This window comes from Caretta caretta, chromosome 17 (genome assembly GCF_965140235.1).
Source record: "Caretta caretta isolate rCarCar2 chromosome 17, rCarCar1.hap1, whole genome shotgun sequence".
Lineage (NCBI taxonomy): Eukaryota > Metazoa > Chordata > Testudines > Cheloniidae > Caretta > Caretta caretta.
Genome location: NC_134222.1, coordinates 7,267,774 through 7,294,158, shown reverse-complemented (window position 1 = coordinate 7,294,158; position 26,385 = coordinate 7,267,774). Strand labels below are relative to the sequence as shown.

The window sequence follows — 26,385 nt, the reverse complement described above, 5'->3', positions numbered from 1 at the left end:
TTTTACTATGCATATTAATAAATATTCTTTATTTAAATTTTGCACATTGCGCTTTAACATATTACATCCAAAACATTTTGCAAATGGATGTCTATTTGTAAAATCTTATATTCAGCTCATTGTCATTCTGTACAGAATTATAGGTACAACATTACTTTGCCACTAGGTTGCTTTTTGTAAGTCTCACAGTAAGAGAAACATGTAATGAAAAGAGATGGCATAAATTATGAGAGGCTTGCACAGCTACTCAACTAAAGAAACAAGCCTGAAGAAAGATCAAAATTAACAAAATCACCTCCACCAATCTCCCCACCAAAAAAAAGAAAAAAGAAAAAAGAAAAAAAAAGGATCACATTGATTTTAAGATAAAATTTTGCCATAAGTCACTAAATTAAGGTTTTGAAAGAGAAGGCGCAGTAGTCATCTTGAGGATTTCAATGAAAGAGAGCTATTTTATTGTATTTAGTTCGCTCCAGCCGTTGTCAACCAACCACTACAAATGGGCCTCTTGTGATCATTTAAGCGGCAGTATTTATTAAATTTCTCCTTCAGATGCTGTCGGTACTGTTCTCTATTGCTGTAAAAAGACTTGTTGTTTGCCATAAATGACTGTATTTCGTCTTGTGAGATAAAGATTTCCTCATCAGAAGTGCATTCAGATTCATCCTACAAAGGAAAAAAAGATAGTTAAAAATATGAACATTGCTCTTCCAACACTGCACATTCTCTAATCTGTAAAATGACAGTGTCTCCAGTTCAAGTTTCATACCTATGTACAGTGTTGTTCAAAGTTTACAGTTGCTCTGAACAAAGAATAATTGTCACATGGTGGCAACACCTAAGTCCTAACTAGCTAGCCCAGTGATCTGGGTTTGATTCACAATGCTTTGCTACATGCGGTGTCTACTCAGCATTGAACTCTGGCAAAATTAAGCAGCAGCACTGTTTCGCTTTAGAGAGTTATTCTGTTTTCAGGTGAAAGGTCACGGCATTAATATGGAACTTTCAAAATAAGGAGCGATGCAGATCAATGAAAAAAAGGGGGAAATGGTCTGAGAAAATCTGTGCTCGCACTAGCATGCTCCACAAGAGCACAGATGGTGCACACATCTTCATTACAAGATTGCCATTCTGCCACTATTATTCATTCCACTGACTCAACTTACTCAAAAATTAGAATGAGACGTCTCCCATAAGGCTGTCTCACCAACACCAACCAACCAACCAGACACCGGGAACAGAACACCGGGAACAAGGTATGAGGTGCATCTCCACTTACCTCTTCCCTGTACCAAGCCTTAGCATACCACATACAGAGTTGGAATTCCTCAGAACCTAAGATTCAGAGCAGCAGGCTACAAACCTATGCCTTCAAACAAACGAACGGTTACTTACAAGGAGTTCCACTAAGCTCTTGGCGCCCTTTCCCGAGTCAGGAGCAAGCGAGGGTTCTGTAGATTCTGCAAATCGTGACACCTTTTTCCTGGGGTCAAACCAAGGCAGCTGCTGCCCATTTTTTTCTGAGTTGCAGCAGCTTTCAGCCTGGGGGTCTCTGGGCTTGTCAAGGGGAAACTCTCTGCACACGGTATTTCCTGAGGTCTCCCGGCTACTTGGGTCCGCAATACAACTTCCACGCTTCTGAATCAAAGAATTAAGATAATTTACAATGGATTACTGGAAGGTTTTTGTTTTTTTTTTAAACCTGTAATATTGAATTGATTTCACGATTGGGATACGACGATTTGGTAGAGACACCGGACAGTATTTCCTCACAAAAACAATTCCACAAAGCAGTATTTAGAAAGGGGGTAGAGAAGGCCAGTTCAAATGCTGAATACTTCAGGTGACGGGAAATGGGCACTTGGTATGCTAGTTTACTACCTTCACCTACGTATTATTGATTACGGGACCATGGAGATAACTAGCCTATCACAGGTGTGTCCCACCTGAACAGGGTTGAGATATACAGGAAGAGGAGAGGGCATAAGGGAAAAATGCACTACTAAAGTGTATAGGTAGCTGATGAATAAAGAGACTTTTTTCAAGACAATCTGATACTTGCTTCAAAGATTTTTTTGAATGAGAAAGTGGAGGGAGGGAGGGAGATGAAAAACCCACACCATCTTGCTTATACCTGTAGCATTAGCCACAATCCAAATGAGGGAATTTGCAATAATTATTTTACAATACATGCATAACTAAGTTAGAATTCTAAAGCAAGCAGTTGTCCTTACATGATCGTTCTCACACTTCAACGTTTTGCTTTTCTTTTTCTTCTTTTTGTTTTTGCCTTTTGTGTTATTCTCTTCAGAATTAGCCCAACATTCCACACAACTATCCCCATCCTCCTCTTTATCCTCACAGCGGTGGACACATGACTCATCACCTGTGAAAGACAGTTGATTTCCTCTCTCAAACACATCTTCTATGCTTTCTATACACTAAGATAATGTTAACATTAAGTTCTTGCTGAACCTACCATTTTCGTCATGGTTACAAATGCCTTCAGTGCAGGCTACATCTGAACCCTCCCGAGATCCCGTTTCACTGCCCTCCATGCTAGATGAATAGCCGCAATCACTACCATTACAATGTGGAGATAAACCTGAGATGAAATGAGAAGTTACTGTAATCTACAGCAGTTAAGTTATAGGTTCTTTAGTTAGGGATCTACAAACAAGAAGCTCGTAAATTTTTAATTCATATTCTCTTACTTCTTCCAACTATTTTTTCCAAAAGAAAGAGTGTCTGAAAATATCTTCCCTCACCCTACATTAAAATGTTTTCAGAATAACCACTTATAAAAAATGAGTTTAACATACCTTTCTTTATTTTAGGCGAACCCAAAAGAGTGCCACTACTGGGACAGGTACATGAAGTGCTTTCATTGGTAACAATTACTTCTACACAACTGCTAGTATCTTCTGTACTACCACAGGCTTTGCAACTATTGTCCATGAAGTCTGCGTTTTCCTTAAAACAAAACCAAGAGAGGTACGCAAGTGTTGAAATAACCAGCCAGCTGATAACGTTGGTCTATTTCTGCTTTCTTTAAATCTCTAGAAAGGATAGTCCTACCACAAGAGAAACTACTGTGGTCAGATAAGGCTGTTAAATATCATATTGCTTGTATCACTTCAAAAAGCAAAATATCAAACTTAAATAAGACATCCTTTCTTTCCCAGAACATGGCCATGGAGAACCCTGTTCCAACAGTTCAAAGATAGGTACATTTACTGATAGCTAGATTCAGCAGCACAGAACTTGAAGCCATTGTAAGGAAGAGTACTTTATGGTGTGTCTACACTGCAATTAAACACCCGTGGCTGGCCTATGTCAGCTGACTTGGGATTGCAGGGCTCGGGCTGGGATCCCAGTGCTTGGGTTCGTGCACTAGCCCAAACATCTACTCTGCAATTTTACAGTCCCTCAGCCCAAGCCCGCAAGCTCAAGTCAGCTGACATCAGCCAGCTGCAAGCATTTAATTAAAGTGTAGGCATACCCTTAGTCTCTTTATAAAAGGCCATCATTGGTGGTACTTGTCTTTGAGTAGCATGCAAAACCTGATGTTCTCTTTAGTTAAGTCATCTTTTTAAAAAAAATTAGGTTATTACCTATTCAAATAACCAGAGTTAGATTTAGTAATTCCATAAATCAGAATTCTTGTTTGAAAACTATTCCTTTACAAGAAGGCAAAACTATTCTAAAGTAGTATAAAGTTCCTTAGAGAGACGCTTTAAAAAAAAAAAAGTTAGTCCCTCAATAAACATAAATTAAATTAAAAAAAAAAGCACTGTAGAGTCCAACAACGTGATGAACAAGAGAACGTAGAGTGTTATTAACTCAAAATTAGTTAATCAATAGCAACAGAAACTGTTAAACCAATTGATCAGCAATATTTACCTTCTCCTGACTTATTTCTTTCTCTTCTGTTGCCTGTAAGGGAGCAGGAATCTCACACACACACTTATTTTTCCGCCTATTCTTCCGTTTTTGGCGCTTCTTCTCTTGTTTAAGTTCTCGTACTCTTTCCTCTTCTGAAAACTCTTCACAGAGTTGTTCCAATCGACTAATACCCTGCACTTTTTCCACAGCCATCTGTTAATAAAATTCAAAGCCTGTTTAAAGGAGTTAAAGCTAAACTTTTGCTTCTCCATTTATAAAACAGAAAGGGCAATAAAAAGGATATACTGGTAAGTAGTTTGAGTCAATCATAGCACGATCACTCCCAGTGCTTAAGGAAAACTGTCGATTCAAATGTGGCCCCAAATTTAGATTTTTGGGAAGGATGCTCCTAGAAGACTTATGAATAAAAATGCATCAATATAAATTTTATTAAATGATTTAATTATTTCAAGAAATGTAAGTGGAATTGAAGTGCATTGAAAACCTGGAAACAAACATTAGTGAAACAGATTTGTGAATGTTCCTTGTCCAAAGTGAAAAGTGGAAGAGTAAAGCAAGAAAATTGATTTGGAAAAATGTTCTGTTTAAATAATTATGGTACTACTGCAACACAGATAAAGACATAGCAGTATTCTCATGGGTATAGCTGCCTGGAGCATCAGCAAGATGAGAAATCTAAACCCTTAAAAAAACATCAGAATCTTCCATAATGTATTTAGAGTTAAGAATATCACAATAAGGGCGTTCATATATGGGAACTTTGACAAAACATAACTCCCTATGTGGGCACTCATCTTGGAATAAGAGTGGCTTTTCTTGGTTAAGCTTAAACCACTTCCAAAGCAACACAAGCTTTGGGGAGTTATACCAGTCTCACTATAATGGTTTATATTTACATCCTACCCTTGTAGACCAGCCCTTCGAAAAAAATCACAGGAAGATTTTAATTTTCAACCGTGTGTTTTAACATATTGGAAAACAAAGGTTTTAGGTTTTGCAAAATAAAAAACCTGTCATGTTATGACTAAAAATCAGGCTCCCCCATAGCTGTGGTTTTTAAAGCAGCTCCCTCATTAGGGAATTGGAAATGCAAAGCACTGGTAATTCAGAGCCACATCTATAGCAACAACAAAAAATTCTTACAAAATGTTTTGTAAGGCTATAAGGTGGGAACAAGTTGAGCCTTAATCTAGTTAAAACTTCACCCAATGGGGATTTTCATCTTTTTCTTTTTCTTTAAACTTGTTCATAAAGATTTTGGACACAGAACAGTCATTATGAAAAGGAACCAGCAAAAAAGAAAAACCATATAATATACAAGATGAGGAAAACAGAACTATTCCAATAAAAATATTGGAATTTTAGTGTCAAAGGCACTGAAGGATGCATGAGATCATGAGTGAGTAAATGTTAAAAGGACACTCAGATAAGGTTCTGACCCAAATTTAGGTATTGTAGGTTCTCCCCTTCCCCCAAGTACTTGGAAGTTTCCAGTGAACGCAGTTTTGTTTGAATGTAGGCATTTTGCTATAGCATTTGTAATTCAAAGGCTTCCCCATCCTTCCAATTCTTCACCATAGTTGAGACTAAATAAGGTAACCTTATTACAGCATAGCTAAAACCTGTAGCATAGAGAAGTTTTCACCATGTCCCTGTGACCTAGTTCACTGTGGAGAGTCCAGCGTACAGCAGCACTGGACTGGGAAATAAAATAATGGGGTGTTTTTCCCATTGTCGAAGCTGCATTTCATGTCAGAATGAAAATCATAAATGGTGAAGAATTAGATAATTTTTGTAAGTTAATAGTTAATTTAGAAAACCTTTAGTTTAAATGCTCAGTCATAAGACTTTAAAATAGCCACCCATTTTTACCTCAAAACTCTTGCGTAAAGCATCAACACCAAGGTAAAAAAGCATCTGCCATGTCTGCTCTTCAGCCCGTAGCTTTTGCCAGATTCGGTGTAGTCTTTCATAAAGATGAATACCCAGGCAAGTCAAAACCTCTTCTTGGGCTATGTCTATTGTCTTAGCATGCCTTTCCCTTCGTCTGGAACAAGATTATACTGAGTTGGTTTGGATTATGATGAACAATGTATTGATGTAGAGATATGCACAGTAATAAACTATTCCTTTCATTAAGAAAGTCAACAGAATCTATTTACTGTACATTTAAGGCAGCTGAATGTGAACATTTCTACAGAAGATAAAACAATCTGAAGAGACATTTGCATAATGACAGTAATGACTGTATAGAGTTCTGCTGTGCCGCATGCAAATGCAAAATACAAGGAACCAGAACAAAAATCTGAAGCTGCATCAATCGCTCTCATGACACGTTCACCTGTGCACAGCACCTTAAAGGCTGCATTGCATCTACCATTCTATGGCTTTCGAGGGGAGTTATCCCACCAGTACATGATTTCTACTGGTGGAGGGATATTGCAAGAGCTTTGTTATAATTCTGAATGTCAGTAGGGCACAGTTAAACATTTGATTTTCTAGGATTCATCGTCTATCTAGTTTATAGTCTAGTGAGAATTTTAGTTGCACCTTTAAGAGAGAAAGTAGGAAACAAAATGTTTATAACATCTTTCAAAAAAGGTGAATGCAAGTTTACGAATTACCTACCTTGCAATAAAGCAACTGTATCCCAGTACCAGTTTATAAACCATTATCTATTAAAAACAAGTATTTGTAACATCATGCTTCTGCTTTTCTCACAACACACACAACAGTGAGGAAAAGTCTAAGTTATTCAAGTTCAGAACTATATTACCAGTGGAAGATTTTAGGACAGTGGCTAAATTAATCTTTAAATTATGGATTTTATATATATAAAATTACTCAGCAAAACTTTCATTCAGGATTCCCGTTCTATTTCACACATCTTGAACACCTCAATGGGAAAGCAAGGCAGCCCTAACGAGTGAACAAATTAATTTCAAGGCATTTAACAATTTCTTACAATTTTGCTTATAGATTTAAATGAGCCAAGAGATTAATGAAATGTTCACTGCTTTGAAACATTATCATGAAGGTATAGATCAAACAGAAATGGTTACATCTAAAAATCCGTTATGCAGCAGAGCCAGAAAATATTAATCATCACTCTTGCAACATATGTTCAGAAATAAAATAAAGAAGCAAAGCGCTAGATAGCCCATTCTAGCAAATTACATACTCATACCCTCCTGCAAACTCTGGTTCAGCTCGACCCAAGAGATGTGCAATGAAGTCTGTTTCACAGCATACATGTATATGACGTTCATGTGGACAACAACGCAAACCCTCATAAAGTGCAGCACAATATCCCTTTTCTTTGCTGCAGTCTAGTTCACCAATAAGAATATTGTATGCCCGAAGCACTTTATTTTTGCAGTCAGTGCAAAACCTGTATTAAAATAAAATTAAAAAAAAAAAAAGAGTAGGAGTGAGTATTCTTATTGAAGTAGCAATTTAGAACAGAGTTTAATACCATTATAAGTGTCATTTAGGAATATAACCGTGCATATTACATTTATTAAACTAAACCACTACAAGTTAAGATATTTCAAACAAAAATGTTAAAAAGACTTACATTGATAATATCCAAAGTATATAGTAGATTTTATAATATAATGAAGTTGTTAATATGACCTTTCATACTTTAGGGCATAAACCAACCACAAACTGCTAGCATTAGGAAGAAACTTCCCCTATGGACAGATTATTCCATATTGTCTATTATGCAGATTCCTGCAAGATATTGGACCAGGTGAATCACTGGTCCAAGCCAGCACAACAATTCCTGTACCTTTAAAATTATTTTTCCATCTATGGCACATTGTAAGTGACTTTGTAACGCGACTTCAGAATGTTTTAAGTAACTACAGTGAATAATGGGAGACATCAAAGAATACATTCTTACCTAGTATGTGCTGCATAAGATCAGTATTTCCATTATAAACTACTTTAGTGCCTTAGATTTTACTACAGCAAAGTGTACATATTAAACAAATAAAATGTGTGCAAGTAGCTACACAAAGATGTGTGGTTATACAAGGTATCTAATTCACCTTAAGTGTGTCATAAAACAGTGCACTAAGGGCTTTCAACTAGCTGTGAAGTGCATTATTCACTTTTAGAAAAGTGCTAAATCGAAAAAAATAGAACCAAGCTTAAAACTATTTTGAGAAGTAATGTTGATATTCAAGGCTTTAATTATTCAAATGACTGACAGCTACGGAAAAAATTCTATGGTCCAAACTCAATGTGCGCGTAGTTCAGTTTTAAATTCTGAAAAGTTGCATGCCTACTTATGTCAACTTTGGGTTGTATGGTGTTATATTTCCCCACTAACCCCCCCACAAAAATTGTTTTATCTACTGAAAGAGACAATATTTTATAAGTCAACCACGTTTCAATTGCTAAGCAGTGGCCCATTTATATCCTATTTTTATGTGGTCAAGTGAGGGAAAATAGAAATATTTATCCAGGTTCCAGTAACATATTATATTAGGCATACTGCCAACTAAAGGCTATTTTGAATTTTGTAAAAAGACTTAAGCTGTTTGTGACAGACAGCTGTTTGATTAGTTTTATCAAACACTCTGTTCCTATGAATTTTAAGGTTTTCTTTTCTCATAATACCTATTGGTACCTTTGGATTGTTGTAAGGTAAAGAATTTAATTTGGTAAGATAGCTGCCATGCATATGCAGTTGTGATTTAGTGCACACTCACCAGTTGCCACACTGACCAGATTAAAAAAAACACTGTCCTATATTTTCCTACGCACTAGAGATAATGGTGCCAAAGGATCATTAAGAACTTTAAAATATTAAAAATAATTTAGATGCTATAGCAACCCTAATTGAACACCCTTGCTTTCACTGGTTTTGTTCTCATTGTTATTTTAAAAGTGTAAGCATAAAAGTAATTCCAAATTAAGACGGTTAATTCTAAATGGAAAGCAATTCTTAAGTTTGCTGAACGGGTCCCATAAATATTATGGCAAAACAAGTTTTTATTGAACCTTTTTGGAAATATACAGCTATAACAGCCAGCCGGCTGATCCACAGATCAATTGGACTCTAAGAGAAGTATACGTTTAAAAAAAAAAATAATGCAGAAATTGCACATTTAGGAAAGAATTACTTCATATATTTTTCTAATGCAAGGGGTAAACTAAACACTTTTTACAAAGTGTAATATGGTATAAAGGACCTAAAATGTCAAACACTGGAAATACTGTTTTTATTAACTTAATACATAAAACATAGGCATATTTTGATGGTTAAATATGGTTGATTTTTACCTGCTCTTTTAAAAGTATAACAGAGAACAGTATTGAGAAACTTTTACCATTGTTTTGCTTTAAATACACTCAATCTAGAAAGTTAAAATAATGGCCTGAAGTTCTATCCAGGCATTGCCTTGTTACTACATTTTGATTAAATTGTGAGACTAAGTTACAAGTGCAAGTTAAAAAGGTCAATTATAGCACAATATTCTCTCAGATCAAGAAATAGTTTTGGAAGTACTGCTCATACTCTTCAATCAAACTCAATAAAAAGGGGCACAGGGTGTAAACACGTGGAGTTTGATTCTTAAGTTATCTTCTGAGAATAGTTTACATCAAATCAAATGCTGATGCCTCAGATAAGTCAGCTGCCTCTGATATTTTTCTAATAGCTGCCACATGATAGTTTAATAGTTGCAAATAAGACTTCCACAATCTTTATTGAATGGGAAAGGAAATATATTAAAAAAAAGAATGCCATTTCATATCTCAAGTGACTATGTAGCTAGAATTAAGATACAAGTTACAGTGTTGTACTAGCTAAAAATCATAAATGAAAAGTAAGCTAAGGCCTGATCTTAGGGTTCTACATTTCTCCTGCTATGACGCATTATTACTATCAAGCAACCAAATAGTACATCTTGTTTTTTGGTGTCTCATCAACTATTGCAGAGCTTTGCAAAATTGTCAGAGCTTAACAAAGACCTTTTCAATTGACCTTTAACGTCAAACTGTATTCTTTATATACTTTGTTTCATGAGAGAATCCCCAGTATGTAAGGTATAAAGTGTAAAAAACATTTTAATTCCCTTAACTTACCTGTGTTTTCGCAGATATGTTTCTAATGTTTCTAAAAGACAACTAGAATCAATTAAAACGACTTCATCCCTGCATTCTTGGGACATGAGTTCCCACACATCCATCCAACAACCCCTGCAGAAAGAAACATACCATACCAATTAAAAACAAAAACTGCACATTAGTTTCTTTTGAGAGAGAGAAAGAGAGGAAAGCAGTAGTGTTATTTTTCTTTAATTATTTTACCTGGCAGCTCCCTGGAAAGGTCCATAGTGGAAAGTGATCCTACATTTGCTCTCCTTCCTGTTGTCTTCACTATTTTTCTTATCTGCACCTAATTTCTCTGTACTGAGTGTGCTATTGCTCCCTTCACTGTAGCATAGTATTAAAAAAAAATTACAGCTATAACACGTCTAGAGTAAACTACAATGTTTTCCTGAAACATGCTATCAAAATCCTACAGTAGCTAATTTAGTTTGAATCCTATATATTCCAAGATACAGGAAAGCATTGCACGTCCCAGAAAAATTATTATTCTTCCATAAAATCAGTGACAAGGACTCTCAAATGGAATTTGTTTTCTGCAAGAATCATGATCTCAATGACAAGTTGTAGGTAACATTTCCCCCACCCCCAAAATCAAGTACTACTTTTCATGTAAAGTATCTACAATCTTTATTTCCACAGCAAATTGATATTTAGTTTGCAATCTGAAATTAAGACATGCTTCAATACCATCAACTACTTCAAGTTCAAAGCTAAAACACCGTATTTCAGTTATCTTAAACAGCATACATTTGCTGAAAGAGTTAGCAGTTGTATGGCAGAGAAGAAACAAAGAATTCACTTTTACTGAAGGGCTTGCTGACTCTTGGAAGTTTACCGAAACAGCGATTTGGAAACAATTACCCTGGAAAATTTATTTCTGTATAAATTCCAGCATTAATACGCCTATGGACGAAAAGGATGAATCTAAATCAGAAAAGGACACGCTTATTCCAAAATAAGAGTATGTCAACACTACACAAGCACTACAGCAGCACAGCTGCAGCTATGCCGCTGTAGTGTGGACACACTACGACAACAGAAAGGATTTTCGGTCACTAGTAAATCCACCCTGTTGAGAGGCGGCAACTATGTCAACAGAAAAATTCTTTCGTCAAAGTGGGACAACCTATGTCGCACAAGGAGTGAATTTTTTTTCATAGTCCTAAGAGATACAGCTAGGTCTACCTAAGTTTTAGGTGTAGACCAGGCCCAAGAGTGTCCACACTGGGGCTTTTGTCAAAAATAACTATTTTAGAACAGTTCTTTTGATAAAATTTCCAAGTGTAAATAATCCTTAAGACTTGAAGTGGAGTCTAAAGTTATCTTCTGAGCCCCAAAGGGAACACAATAATGATATGCTTTTTACAATTCAATAGGTGGTATGAATATAGGCTCCTAACTACTTGTCAGCCAATAACCACAGTAGTTGACTATTTGTAATTATAACTACAAATTTAGTATGTTACTGAAAACAAATTAAAACTCCATGTTAAATCTTATATATAAGATGCATAATGCAAAGCTGTGATTATCTTATTTAAAGGCAAGGCTTCTTGCAAAGGAAAAATAAAATCAGTCAGAAGTTACTTTGAAGATCATTCACAACTATTTATTCTTGGACACACACGTAAATTCTATCCCACCTCCTCAGTTAAGCTATTAATACATTTGCCTTCATTCAAAACTGCAGATTTAGTTGGGTTGATAGCAATATTGCTAGTACCTGATGATTTCTGCAATATATAATAGTATATGCAGTACTATATTGAACAGTATATTTTAAGCAAACCGCAAGCCATGTAAATTAAACTTCCTACACACGTTGACTACATACAGCATTATCTGAGAGTTGGAAGCCTCAATTTGCATACTATAGAATATATATATATATAAAATGCAAGTTGAGAGAGCTAAGGCAAAATTTTAATTATGTTCATGTATGAACCATTCTGTTTCATAATCCTCTTTGGTCTGATTCAACCTGAGAATAAGATATATATTCATTTATTAGAGAAAAAGCGGCTTTTGAGGATTCATCTTACAGAAATCAACGTGCAAAAAAGACTAAACTTGTCATATTCCCTTGGATTTACTATATTACTCTAGCTTCTATGCCTCTGCTTATGCCACAAAACAGTGTGTACTACCAATTATATTTCTCTTTATTGAAATATTTAATCTAGTCAGAGATGGAACTAATGACTAGCTACTATTATCTCAAGTTCAAGACATACAGAGTTTAAAACAAAACAAAAAACAGTATCAATTTTATTTCCCTCCTCCTACCCAGCCTCTCAGAGAATGGACATCATAAATGAAAGACAAGTTTGTGTTTAAAAAAAAAAAAAAAGTTTGTCCTACAACCTGAAACTTCTGATCAAGCTCTGACATGTTGTTGTTTACTCTGCCAAAGACAGAGCACAACTGATACTGACAAGGTTCCTATACATTCCAATGAGGGATAACATTTACATAGACTTTATAAGGCCAGAAGGGACCATCATGATCATATAGTCTGACCTCCTGCACATTGCCCAGAACCTCATCCCACCCACTCCTGTAATACGCCCATAACCTCTGGGTGAGTTAGTGAAATCTTCAACTCATGATCTAGACTTCAAGTTACAAAGAGTCTACCATTTACTCTAGTTCAAACAAGCAAGCTTCCAAACTCTAGAGGAAGATCAAACAAACAAACAAAAAAACACAACAAAAACCCCAGGGTCTCTGCCAGTCTGAACTAGGGAAAATTCCTTCCTGACCTCAAATAGGGCGATCAGTTAGATCTTGATCATGTGGAAAAGACCCAAACAACGGACACCTGGGAAAGAATTCTCGAGGAACTCAAAGTTCTCCCCATTTACTATCCCATCTCTAGCCCCCAGAGTTGTTTACTAATAGCAATTGCACATGAGCGACATGCCATTGTAGGCAACTGCATCATAGCATCCCCTCCACGAACTTAAGTTTAGTCTTGAAAAAAGTTAGGTTATTTGCCCCCTACTAATCCTCAGTTATTGCCTCCAAAACCAACAGAGATCAGATAAATTCATGCTTTCATTTGGACTTCTGAAGGAAAAGCTAAAATGGAGTAATGTCTCCATCTCCCTATACATATTTGTAAACACATATGCACTCTCCTTTTCCTTAACTCATGCTGCAGTATTCTGAAGGGTATGTTCTGCAACTCCAGCATTGACTATATTGGATTTTTGTTTCACTTAGTCTTATACTTTTGATCACAAGATTTTCTAAGAATTTCTCTTTTACTAATTAAGGGTTTGTCTACATTTGCAGCACTGCAGCTGCGCCACGGTAGCGCTTTGAAGACGCTACCTATGCCGACAGTAGGTACTCCATCTCCCAGAGAGACAGTAGCTATGTCAACGGGAGAAGACTTCCTATCAACATAGTTCTGTGTACAGGGGGAGTTCAGTTTGTATAACTGCGTTGCTCAGGGGATTATATCAACGTAAGTGCGTAGCGTAGACCCGGGCTTAGTTACATTTACATCCCTTGCAGTCCCTGTTATTACACCATTCAACTTAGCAAAGTAAATCCCACCCAACTAGAGATTCAGTATATCTTATTTATTTGCTTGAATTGTTTTTAAAATCAAAAGACCACGACCTAATATGGAAACAAGAAAGACAACATGAATGGCAAGATGTCATAGCAGCAGCCAACTAGTAAATTTTACAGTTAAAAAACCAACTATATTTTGAAGTGTGTACACGCCTATGATGGTGGAGGGAACTAATGAATTTTAGACATTTTTAATGCTTCAAGCTCTGCACAGTCCAAATGAGTCAAATATTATGGCATCACATTTTGAATAAACGATATGGTTAACTAGACTTGAGTCTATTTATACTAACATACTATATATTCAATTCAAAACACGTTTATTCATAAAATCTGCAGTCAATGAATCTTGCACACTTTCACACAGATGTATGAAAGACTTACAGAAAGCTTCTACAAGCACAATTAAACACATGAAAACTGATCTAATTTATCTTTATTACACATTCTCTTTTGATTACCAGCAGTGCCTAGGGGCCAACCAAGAATGAGACCCTGCAGTGCTAGGTACTGTACAAAAAAAAAAACAAAAACCCACACACATGAAAGACAGTCGCTGTGCTGAAGATATCATCATCTAAATAGACCAGACAAAGGGAAAGAGATACAACATAGAAGCAGAGCTGACAGAATGGTGGTTTGCAACTGTAATGTTAGTATCATGATTCCCCCTCCACCCAAAGGAACTGTGGTTTTATTTGTTTCCACGCCCCCCTTAATTCTTTCCATGGGGTCAAAAAAATCCGGCCACACAAAGCAAATAACCGTGATAAAAAAACAATTAGCAATTCAGTAGACTACATTAAGAGAATCAGGGCTACTAATATGCATTAACATACACATCAGAGCTCTGACCAAGGACTTGGGGACTAAGTTAGGCCTAATTGTTTATTAAGAAGAAGATTCAGTGGTCACGTTAGAGAGAAAATATTTCAAGTTGATGTGAGAACAGCTACCTGGGCAGAGGAACTGTGACAACAGAATGAGCCACTCAGAACAGTTTGTCTTCGTTCATTTGATACTGACATCATATTTGTTAGGATGGAGGCAGTAGAAAACTGCAATAACTCCACATCCCACCTGAAATACCCACAGGATTGGACATGGGGAAGTAGATACGACTGTTATTCTGCATGTTGCTATCCCCAAATTGATATGATTGCGATAGGGTGACCAGACATCCCGATAAAAAATTTGTCCCGATATTGCAGCTTTGGCGTTTTTGGGGTTTTTTTTTTTTTTGCTTCAGCAGCTCGGCTCTGGCCGCCTTTTTTTTTTTTTTTTTTTGCTTCCCCCATGTGTCCCGATATTTTGTCCATCTCATCTGGTCACCCTAGATCGCGATCCTGCATGTTGCTACTCCCAGATTTTCAACTTTTATATTTTGTGGCAAGTAGTCTTGCCCTAAAATACTGAGTTTATTGAACCAAACTGACTATTGCTTTAAACAAGTATTATAATCCATAAAAAAACTTTCACAGGAGTCCAACACACTAGCTGACAGCAATATAAACAAACACTTCTTTAGCTCAGATTTGCAGGACAGTAGAAAACAATTATCGGAATGTTCTGTACAACAGTTAGCTATTTGCGTATATAAAGACTTATTTAACATTTAAATTATAGTAATGCATAGATTCCAATAAGTCTGGGACCTCATTATGTAAACCTTTACGAATATAAGATAATGACAGTCCCGGCTTCAAAGAGCTTATGGCGCTATTCCTAGGAAAGACCTGGTAAAAGAGGGGATTTTCTTCACAATTTTCATAATTATGCAATTTTTTGTGAAGATAACAAAAAAGTGACCACCCCCCCCATTCCAAAATCAGCAAAGAATTGTCAAATTAAAAAATGTTGACTATACCCATTATGAAATATTGTTTCAAGCTAACAATATAAAAATATCACTACGTTTAAGATGTACATGCATTGGTTGGATTTTTCAGTAGTGGTTAAGTGGACTGGATAAGTGAACATATCTGGGTTTCAAATTAACATTGAGCTAACATAATGAGGTTCACACCACTGTACAATTGTTTCAGTTTGACAGCAGACCGAACAGTAAATTGGCTTGTAAAAATAACAGTAATAGTGTGAGAGAGCTATAAGTTTCCACTGTTTAAGTGAAAGACAGACTTTGCTCTATTCTCTGCAAGTGTTCATCTGTGCTGGCTTTCCAACCATATTTAATAACAGCTGCACACTAGTTTAGCTCCATCCACAATGCTATACATGTTTAAAATATATACATGCACTTTTTAAAATAGGGTTTGAAAGCCAATGTAGATGGGGCCATTCAAAGTCTTCAAATCAGATTTTTCTGGTGAAGATTTCTACTCTCAAAGTTCACAGACATGAAGTTACAGCAGTGGAATACAACCTTCAAAACAGTTTTATAGCTATAAAATTTTGCTTTTGCGAGGCTGCTAAAAGGGTTTTGGACCTATGCATGCAGTTCCATACTGTATATTGCTGGCCCCCCATCTCTCTGCCTACAAAAATCAGATAAACCTACAGAATTTTCACTATCTCTTCATAACAACAAATTGTGGAAATAATACTCATCTATAATTCTGTTCTTCGAACATTTTTAGATTTTAAATGTACACAATATACTTTAGTGACATAGTATCCAAGTTCTCTTAACTTACCCCAAAGGTTTTGGCTTGTGCGTGTCTAGGGAGTGCAATTGACATCTCTTGTTCTTCTTACTTTTTGGAATTGCATCTATCATATCATTTAATTTGGACCTATGTAGACACATTTCAGAAATCAGTTTTAAAATTGAAGTTACAATTTTGCAAACAAATCTTTACAAGATTATCCAGCGAACATTAAATGAAGACAGCCTGTTACAGACACTATCAGAGATACAAATACTGTGCCACTCCTTTATTAACTCTAAGCTTTTCTTTTTCCTGCTTTCATTATTGCCTTTGCCTATAAAACGTTTCAGGTAAAGGAGGGGAGGGCAGTAGGCATTTTCCCAACCAACCATTCTAGCAAGCAATACGAATCACAGTCCAATATGCCATCCAGACACATTTATGCCTTTATCGATAGAAAACAAAGCCTCTTCTGTGCCTACTAAGTCCAACCTTTCCTACACTAAAGCATTCCTTCCTCTCACCCCACGCGCAAACTTACTGTAGTATAAAATGGTAAGAAAATATCATTTGTTTTAATGATTACAATCTAGAGAAAGAGGGAAATCCTGTTCTATTGCAAGCATCCTTCCTCTAGACATGCCAACGAAAGTCACATATGGCCACTTGGAAGCCATTGGCTAAGAATCTTAATACTAATTCTGAATCCTTTTCGCAACTGGAAAAAGCAACAAATTCAACTTGTCATCTGAAAGATTAGCTAGTTTAAACTTTAATAGTTTAACAGATCACACAATTTCCAGTTCAGCTTTGCTTTTGAGTTAATTAGCATCTGATCACAGTGCCAATAATACGTTCATATCTGCAACAAGAAAACTAAGCAAAACATACATGCAGAAGTTAGCTTATTTCTTTCAGAAAGGGGCATGGAAAGAATAAGCCGAGTGACTGCATTTTGATACATCACTAAGAAGTTAAACTTACCCATGCACATAAAATAGAGTATAAAGCTTCTTTGCATCAGTCATACAGCTTCGAGTTACAGAAAGGACTCCCTTTGGCCCTACCGTAAGGGGCTCAAGTGCTGGATTTCCAGACTCAACGAGCTGGGAAAACAGACGTTCCACACTACGACGACAGCCAACACATGGGACAAGCTGAGAAAGTGCACTCAAGACTTCACGCGATGTCACCATCATGGCAATATTTAGATCCTGCTGTTTAAGCATACTATGTCGCTGAGAGATAGAGAGAGATGCAATGAATTAAGATTTCTAAAGGGTTGATTTTTAAGTTGTTTATTATAGAATTCTAGACTTTCACAGAAGTTTCCTTTCAAAATTCCTTAGTGGATACTGTCTGCAGCCCCAAAATTTCAGGTCACCAGCTCACTCCATCAAGTTAAATATCTTTTTTTTTTTTTTTGGGGGGGGGGGGGTTGAGAGTGAGATTTGAAGTCCTCCTATTAAGAATTCAGGACACACCTAAGGATTTTTTCTTGAAAGCTACATGCAATTTCATATTAAAAAATTAATAACTTAAAAGAAGAGTGTGTACCATTTCTTGGAAACAAACATTTTGCTTAATCATCATCATTTACTGAATGTGGGATACAACTTTCAGACTTTGATTTTAACACCTATAACAATAAAGAGCCCCTCAACTTTCAATTACATTTCTATAGTTTCAGGAGCCTGAACACCTGTTTAAGAAAAAAAAACAAAAACAAAAACCACCAACACAGCATGTTTCTCTCTTCCCTGTGGTCAGTGAAACTGACCATACAAACAGATATCAAAGCACAAGTTGGGGGTATGAATGAGGGAAAGCATTTTAAAAAATATATATGTTACTAATCTTCTATTGTTACTTAAAACAAATGTAAAAAATGCAGATAGAAGTCTTTAAAGGAATACCAACATAAAAATATTACCAAAATGTCAGAGATAAATAAAGCAACAGTGTAGCAGTGATGATGCTATGCCGCAATTCTACTCAATACTTGACTAACAGCAGAAGAAACAGTGCAATTATCCTGCATAGCAATGCTTTACATACAGCATCTGTGTCAGAAATACCACAGTTAAAACTAACGTACAATATTGAAAGAAGCTACTTTGTCTACTGCTGACAACCCCAGCCTAAAGGAGGTAGAATAAAGAGGGAGAGACAGGATATCCCCCTCACCCCAAAAAGCCAACTTCATTAACATACAGTTTTCCACACCAAAAATTGTGAGAACCACAAATTTGCTTTTTTAGAATCCCACTGTTAACCATACTATAAATTAGTGCATTCACCCCTGCCTTGGAAGTAGATGCAGGCACCTTATGTTCAGAAGTGACAAATTTATTTATAATAGAATAAACAGATTAGCAGCATCCTGAAACCAAATAATGGATTAAAATAAAATTAGGAATCACAGTTTCTGTAAAGTATAATACACAAATACACACTGACAACCAGATGTCACTTTGCTAAAATTTCTGTTTTAAATAACATGGTATTTCATCTTTGGAAAGAAGAGAGTATAAATAAAGGAGCAGCAATTGCAATGGGACAAAAGCGTAATGTATCCAGTGTCTTTTGGTGCTAGTGCCTAAGACACATTTCACTGCACATCAAGCTAGCAATGTACTTTATCAACATGGTGACTGATACAGCTTTGAAGAAGTACATACCATAAAGCAAGTAACCAGAGAAAGTAAAATCTGGCAAATGGATTTTTCAAACTGACAGGAAGTTAAGGATTGTGTCTTACCTGAATGAACTGCTTTAATTGTGCACCATTATTCTGATGTCCATCAAGGTTTAGCACATTATCAGGAAATTCCATCACCATCTAAACAAGAAAAAAATAACCTCTCAGAACACAAAAATTCAAACATAATCCAGACCTGACTTTATTCTACTTCCTTTAAAAAAAAAAAAAATCCATGTACAGTTGCCTGTTGAATCCCCTCATTCTTCTCACATTACAATAATGGAAACTTTAAATGTAAGAGTACTCCATACAGAGGTATCAGAATGGTCAGCAAAGCATTCAACTTTGTCTTGCTGTTTTAGAAGACACTTTAGAACATGTGCTTTTCTAAAACATTTCTTTAGGAAGTGGCAACAATCATTAGGTTAGACAGCAATACTGATGTTACTAATATGATCTACAAAAGTGGTTCTCAACCAGGGTCTGGGGAGCCGCGAGCAGGTTTCAGGGGGTCCACCAAGCAGGGTCAGTGTTAGACATGCTGGGGCCCCGGGCAGAAAGCTGAAGCCCCACCACATGGGGTGGAAGTCCAGGGCCCTGAGCCCCGCCATCTGAAGCTAAAGCCAAACAGTTTTGTGGGGACTCCCAGGAAACTGCCCTGCTTGCTACCTGCTAACACCAATTCTGACTTTTATATGCAGAAAACCAGTAGTTGTGGCACAGGTGGGCTGTGGAGTTTTTATAGCATGTTGGGGGGGGGGGGGGGGGGCTCGGAAAGAAAAAGGTTCAGAACCCTGATTTACAATATTTGAAGAAGTGCTTCAATTAAAAACAAATAAGAAAACCCACCACACATTATTGCAAGGCATTATATAAAGTGATCCAATAGCTCAACTACAGAAAAAAAAAAAGTTATGGAAACGTGTACGACAGTTTAATCACTTCACAGTCTATTCTTGCAAAGTATCAATTTTAAGAAAATATTAATTTAACAAGGTATTCCAAAGGCATTTACATTGCTTTGGATGACTGTAGGTGCAATTCTCAAGTGGTTCAAAGCAAGATGTTAAATCCACAGAGCTACGTGATAACTGGTACAATATTTCATACTATTTCTTGCCTAATTACTTATCATGCACCATGGAAGCCAAAAGATGGAAAAATAAGGTGATTTGGTATTCACTTACGGTGCCATTTGCTAACGGAGAGTCAAACAACACGACTGTTTAAATAATGAAAAGCACTAAAATCTATTTTGCACCCAAAAACCCAGCAAAATATTTTCTTGTTTACAAAGTGCAAGTTCCCTCAATCCAGTTAGTATTATTTTAAATTTCAGTATCACATCATGGATCGGGAGTTTCAACAGGCAATTCTGTTCTACCATTTTAACAAGGGTGCATAAATATTTTGTCTGGAACAATAAAAAAAAACATTTTACCAGCTGCAGTTAGGAGAACACAAGTCTCTTCCTTTAGTATTCAAATTGCTATTCCCTGCCTTCATCGCATTCCACAAGACATACAGAACTGGACTCCTTCAAAGGTACAATTAAGATACGTCTCTTCACAGTTCCTCCAATGTGTATAACAGAGAACAGAGGAGATGCAGAAAACTAATCTGTTAATCTTTTGCAGACAGTCCAAGTTTTGTGTACCTTTAATTTAAACACTATTTACTTAAAAAATGTAACATATTACAATGCCACTCTTACTCTAGTAGCTTACCAAATAACTATAGCTAAATTTCTTCCTCTTATTACCTTTAATTTCATTTAACAACCTTGCAGAGAACATTCCAACCCAGCTGACTATAACTACTGAAAGAACTGAAGCCCTGATGCTACACCTGGCTCCAGGTGCATGGATCACTGAGTCTTCACAGAGCCCCACTAAAGTAAGTAAGGATCAGCCTGCACAGAGCTCTTTATGGAATCAGGGCCCACACCAGTTCAAATTCAGTCCCAAACTTAGATTTTTATTTAAAAAATTGTTTCCATTGGATAGAAACATCCTTGTTTTAAACAAGAAACCTGCTTCAGCGTTTACATTTCAAATTGCACCATGGAGAGGCAAAGAAAGACTGACTAAAAAAAAGTGAAGTTTGCTTAACCGATTTTCATTTTCCAACAGAGAAATGCAGAGAAGTCAAATTTATTTTTAAAATTCAGTTTCAGTGAGCTTACGTGTGGGGGAAAAAAACCCTGTAATTTAACAGAAGTCTCTGTTGTTACCGTCCCTTTAAATTGGACTAGTACTAACATGAACTAACATGTCAACTCTAAAAATGAAGTAGTTTGCTTCCATTTTCCTTTTCACCAACTCCTTTGCCTCGTTAATTGGCTAGAGAAGAGGGGCGCAACCTTCTGAAATCCTCATTGTGCTTCTGCTTCCCCCACAACACTGAAACCAACTCCAGAGCTCTGATGCATCTCTCTTTAGAGCCAGCCAATACTACTCTTTCAGCTAGAAAGACGTTTACTTGAATGATAATATCTATTCTCCCAGCCTTGAAAGCACCTTTGTCCCATTAGAACATGAATGCTTCGTTCTATTCTTTAGAGGATTCTGTTTTACTACCCTGTGCCATTTATGGTTTCTACTTCTTTTTTGCCCTTCCTTTGGTCCCACTTTACATGCCTCTGTGGTCCATAACACTTTGCGAGCAACAGCATGTCATTTTTGGTGCAGGATTGTGGTTTCCTACATTTACTATGTTTGTATAGTGCCTGACACAATGGGCTAACCTGGTTCAGGCCTGTAGGTGCTACTGGAATATAAATAATTGTTCCCTGCACCCATATATTCTCTGCCAGTTAATGCCACATATGGTATGCAATCATGCTGCACATAGCAATTTCCACCAGCTGCCTGAAACTGACGATCTTTGTCAGTGTTGATATCATACTCCAACTGGGAATGTGCTATGTACCAGAATGATCTGCTGCTATTAGTGAAGAAAGGCCAATAAGTAATTTCTGTCTTCCACCCCAACATCAGAGAATGCCCTCCAAGGCTCCTGAACAGTACAGTGAAACTGTCAAAGATCAAGCTTTTGGATGAAGTTCTATGGACAGGAGCAACAGCAACCAGTCAGTTCCTGAGGTTCTGAAATGGAAGAGGAGTCCCCACAGTACCAAATCAAACCCATCCCCTCTACAAATCATATAGAGTATGTTATTTTCATAAACTGAAAAGGTAAATTATTTTAATCTTTCAGCAATTTCTCTTTATGAGAAGACAGGACACAAAAGCTAGCGCACTCTTCATTTAAAGGGGCAAAATGCTACTGCATCTGTGCAATGTCTATGCCACTTTATCATTATTCCTAGATGATGCAGGAAGTTTCTACCACATTTTAGTTCAAACACACATTTACCAATTTCGGGTCACTTTGATGTTTTGTTTCTAAATTTCAGTTAGAGTTTAAGTTTGCATAATGACTTACACAGATGCAGACCTTCTCAATCATCTATGTTTTTAATTAAGTTTTAGATGGGTTAGTACCAGCCTGTTTACATCAAACAAACACTCATTTTATAACTTTTAAATTTAAAAAAAAGTAAAGCACTAGAGCTAAGCTTTGCAGACAACTGCAGAACATGCACTACTTTTTTCTTAAGTATCTGAAAAAGTATTATAGATACTTAAGACCTAGGGCAAACAAAACAAAACAAAACAAAAAACCCAAGGAGACCACCCAATTACTATTCCCATAACTGTTAAAGAGGAGCTTCCAGCATATGTAGAAACGTGAAATTTTTTTGTGACTCCATAGTGGTAACAGAATGAGACTGAACCAATAGTAATGTCTCTATATAATGAGAATGACAGTACTTATACAAATACCTTTCACCTAAAGGGATCACAAAACAACTTAGCGCTATACACAGGAACCTCTTCAATCACAGCTGTAGCCTACCTCTTGTTTAAAAGCACAATGACAGTCTGATGGCACTGAACAACACTAACCGTTTAGGACAGGAAAAGAAAAATATTTCAGCCCACTAAAATAAGAAGGAATTTTAGGTAAGCAAAATTTAAATTACCCAAATTGTGACTTAGGCAGAACAGCAAGACTTCCCTGGTCTGTATTTCATTTTAGTCATACTTCAAAAGACACAGGAGAAATACAAGAAGTCTAGAGAGGTAACAAATGTTTAGAAGCAGGAATATCCTTCCATATGAAGAGACTGAACTATTTAGTCCAGAGAGGAGAAATGTGTATTCAAAATACTTAACAGCTAAAATACAGCACATCAGGCACTCCTATTCATCATCTCATAATACAAGCCAGGAAAATCACCAAAATAGAAAAACAGGAATTTAACACAGATAAAAGGAAACTTTTTACACAATGCATAATAAACATATAAAGAAAAGGAGTACTTGTGGTACCTTAGAGACTAACCAAGTTATTTGAGCATAAGCTTTCGTGAGCTACAGCTCACTTCATCGGATGCATACTGTGGAAAGTGTAAAAGATCTTCTACACTTTCCACAGTATGCATCCGATGAAGTGAGCTGTAGCTTACGAAAGCTTATGCTCAAATAAATTGGTTAGTCTCTAAGGTACCACAAGTACTCCTTTTCTTTTTGCGAATACAGACTAACACGGCTGTTACTCTAAAATAAACATATATAATCCATTGTCACCAGATAGATCAAGGCCAACAACTTAATAGGATTAAAAAAAGAGGACATTAATATGGATGAGACTATCCACAGTTCCATTAGATTGGATAAAAATAAAATTAGGGATAAAGTTTCATGCTTCAGGGATAAGGCAAATACTAACCAGCTAGGGTTAGGAAGACATTTCCTCTATAGGCACGTTGTGCCACAGTTTCTAATTATGGGTTTTCTTGCACCTTTCAGTGAAACACCCAAGAGGATCCCAAACCAAAGCCCCCCAAATTACATTCAGTTAATTTTACCACATTCACCAGATAGGGAAGAGGGGAGAAGAAGAAAAAAAATCACACGACTGTAGATTTTGAACATTAGAAGAGTGCAATGAGAGACAGGACAACCAAACCATCAAGCAATTCAAGAAGAACTGTACAAAGGACAATGTTCTGATGCAGGACCTAAACAACAGCAACATCCCTAAATTGTTTTATTTTAAACACAAATTTACCACCAATCCACTTAATCCTCTTCTCACTTATTTTAAAATGTCACTTATATTTGGCCAGCCTCGTTTGTTACCCGAGTTTCATGATTCACCGATTATATTAATCCTATATTATTTAAAGATTGCTTTGCCTTACTTTTGGGTAGACAGACACATGCGTACCACTTCTTGGAAATTGTACATACATGGGCCCCAAATAAGCAAAAAGTATTTTCTGATTTTGTCACCTATATTTTTCTGAAGAAGTCTGGTGAAAAACGCATTGCTGCGTTAAGCGTTATCAATTCCCAAAGATTATCGCATTGAGAGAACTCAAAGGAGGAGCCTAAGAGGCATGTCTAAAGAGAAAGGCCTCGCCTAGGAATTGCAACATATCGTCTGTTTATGTTGTAACTGCTAGGTGCTCAGCTAGATACATAGAGATTAGGTGTCACTTGTACAACAGACACTCACTGTAAGGGTGTCATCTATGTAGAGGGGGATCTGCCTCTTTTCGAAGGGAAATTCCTCTTCCCCGTCTCTGCAAACTGCAGCCAGCCGCGCCATCTCTGCTGTTGCTGCTTCCTCCTAGCTTCAGCCTGCAAACAGCCAAGCCCCGGAGAGGTAAATAAGAGCACTGGTTCTACAAAACACTTTCACCAGCAGGGAAATGAGTCCACTTCAACAGATCGCCTGATTCAACACACTAGGGTGTACATTAAAAATCTCATCTTTCCAGGCACCAATGCAAAAGACCCCCTCCGCCCAGCCCACACCCATTTGCTGTACTCAGGTCACTGTTTCTGGGTCTGGAAGAAACTCAGACGGATAAGAGATGGGACGTAAGGTGTAAAGACTGGGAAATGCGACACAGCCTGTGGGAGGAGACAGCGGGACGTGGGAGGAGTCAAACCTTGACCCTCTATTGGGGTGTCACCAAACCACGGGGAGGCACTGTGGCAGATCACGGAAAGTCTGCCCAGGCCTATCAAGCGCTTACTAGGACTCAACCCCCTTCCTGTGGGATCACTACGACCGGGGGGAGGGGGGAGAAGAAGAATCCGCCCGGGCTGTCAATAGGCCTTTACCCTCAAGCCTTGACACACACAGGGGGGCCGGGAGGATCCGCCCATCCCTTCGTGGGGCGCAGCCCCGTCTGCGAGGCGGTCACCCCCGTGCAGCACCTGGGCGCTTCCCGGCACGGCGGTTATGTAAGGAGCGGAGAGGAGGTTCCTCTCTCCCGAGCCCGGCCCCCCCGCTCCCGGACGGGGCCCCTTCCCCTCCACCGGGCCCCTTCTTCCGAGGGCGCCGCCGCCCGCCTCGGGAGGAGGAAAGAGGGGCCCGCTCCCTCCGCGGCCCCCCAGCAGAGACCCGGCCCCCGCCAGCTCAGAGCAAAGCGTCGCCGCCCCGGGGCCCAGTAGCGCCCTGCCCCCGCCGCTTCCTGGGCACGCCGAGGAACCAGAGGCTGCCTGCGGCCCACGCGTCCGACCCACCCGCTCAGGCAACTCCCCGGCCTGGGCGCCGACCGGGGCCGCTCAGCCCGGAGCCAGCCGGCGGGCGGGGATCCCGACAGAGGGGCCCTCCCCTCCCGTCGGGCCTTCCCCGGCCCCCTTGCGCCCGCCTCCCCTGTCCGGCCGCCCCCGTCACCCTCTGCGGGGCCTGTCAGGCCGCCCCGCTCGCCCCGCGGCGGCCTTTACCGGCTCCCGAGCGAGTCCGCAGCCTCAGGCGCTGTGACAAGCCAGCGGACGGCCCGGGCCCCAGCTACCGCGTCTCCTCAGCGCCACCCCGGCCCCGCCTACCTCTCGCGAGAGGCCGCGGCCCAACCGCCCCCCACCACCACCACCACCACCATCACCCCCCCGCCCGACCCTGCGCCCTCGCCGAAGGAGAGCCTCACCCGCCGGCGTCACCCGGGCCTAGGCCGCTGAAAGGAGACCCCCGCCCTGTTACCCACTCGGCTCCCGGGCTCTTCCTGCTCCCGGGCGGCGGAGCGAGTGACCCGCCCAGGCCGCGCCCCCAGCCCTGCCGACCTTTACCTCCCGCCACCGCCTTCTCCTCGGGCCTCCGAGCTGGGTTCGGCCTTCACCGGGGGAGTGGGAAGCCTCGGAGGTGTCACAAATAGCCGCGGGGGCCCAGCGCCCGGCTCCCTCCGCCGCCTCGGGAAATAGTCCGGCGGGGCGTCAGTGCCCCGCTCTCAGGGCCGGGGGTATTGGGGATAGTGCCCGCTGAACCGGAGTGTGAGGGGACTCGGGGCAGCCCCGGGTCATGGAGAGGCGCCGGGGCAGCGCCGGCGAGGCGGGATCGGTCCGCCCCTCCCGTCCGCCCTGAGGCGCTGGCTGA

At 38.8% G+C, this 26,385-nt stretch overlaps 1 protein-coding gene across 7 annotated transcripts; it reads right to left on the bottom strand.

Annotated features, from left to right (window-relative positions):
* On the bottom strand, nt 1-26,385 carry GGNBP2 (gametogenetin binding protein 2). 7 transcript variants are annotated; one of them, XM_048824543.2, is made up of 15 exons: nt 26,082-26,385; nt 24,520-24,644; nt 18,988-19,068; nt 17,211-17,464; nt 16,272-16,370; nt 10,231-10,356; nt 10,006-10,119; nt 7,088-7,297; nt 5,779-5,953; nt 3,904-4,098; nt 2,823-2,973; nt 2,480-2,605; nt 2,235-2,386; nt 1,396-1,638; nt 1-666 (listed from the first exon to the last, which is right to left on the bottom strand). In XM_048824543.2, exons 2-15 carry the CDS (start codon nt 24,610-24,612, stop codon nt 463-465), a joined length of 2,223 nt encoding a protein of 740 aa, XP_048680500.1. In that variant the 5' UTR covers nt 24,613-24,644; nt 26,082-26,385; the 3' UTR covers nt 1-462. The 7 variants fall into 7 exon arrangements, with proteins under 7 accessions (XP_048680500.1, XP_048680498.1, XP_048680496.1 ...); XM_048824541.2 differs by lacking the exon at nt 26,082-26,385 and adding an exon at nt 25,943-26,037; XM_048824539.2 differs by lacking the exon at nt 26,082-26,385 and adding an exon at nt 25,743-25,866.

What these genes read in the sequence shown, in the direction of transcription:
- GGNBP2 (XM_048824543.2), bottom strand. Translation starts at nt 24,612, where the DNA reads ATGGCGCGGCTGGCTGCAGTTTGCAGAGACGGGGAAGAGGAATTTCCC. An exon ending in CCTTTCCAGGGAGCTGCCAG is followed by an intron (nt 10,120 to 10,230) that starts GTAAAATAATTA and finishes TTCTTTCTGCAG; the next exon opens with GGGTTGTTGGATGGATGTGT. An exon ending in CTTTACGCAAGAGTTTTGAG is followed by an intron (nt 4,099 to 5,778) that starts GTAAAAATGGGT and finishes TTTTATTAACAG; the next exon opens with ATGGCTGTGGAAAAAGTGCA.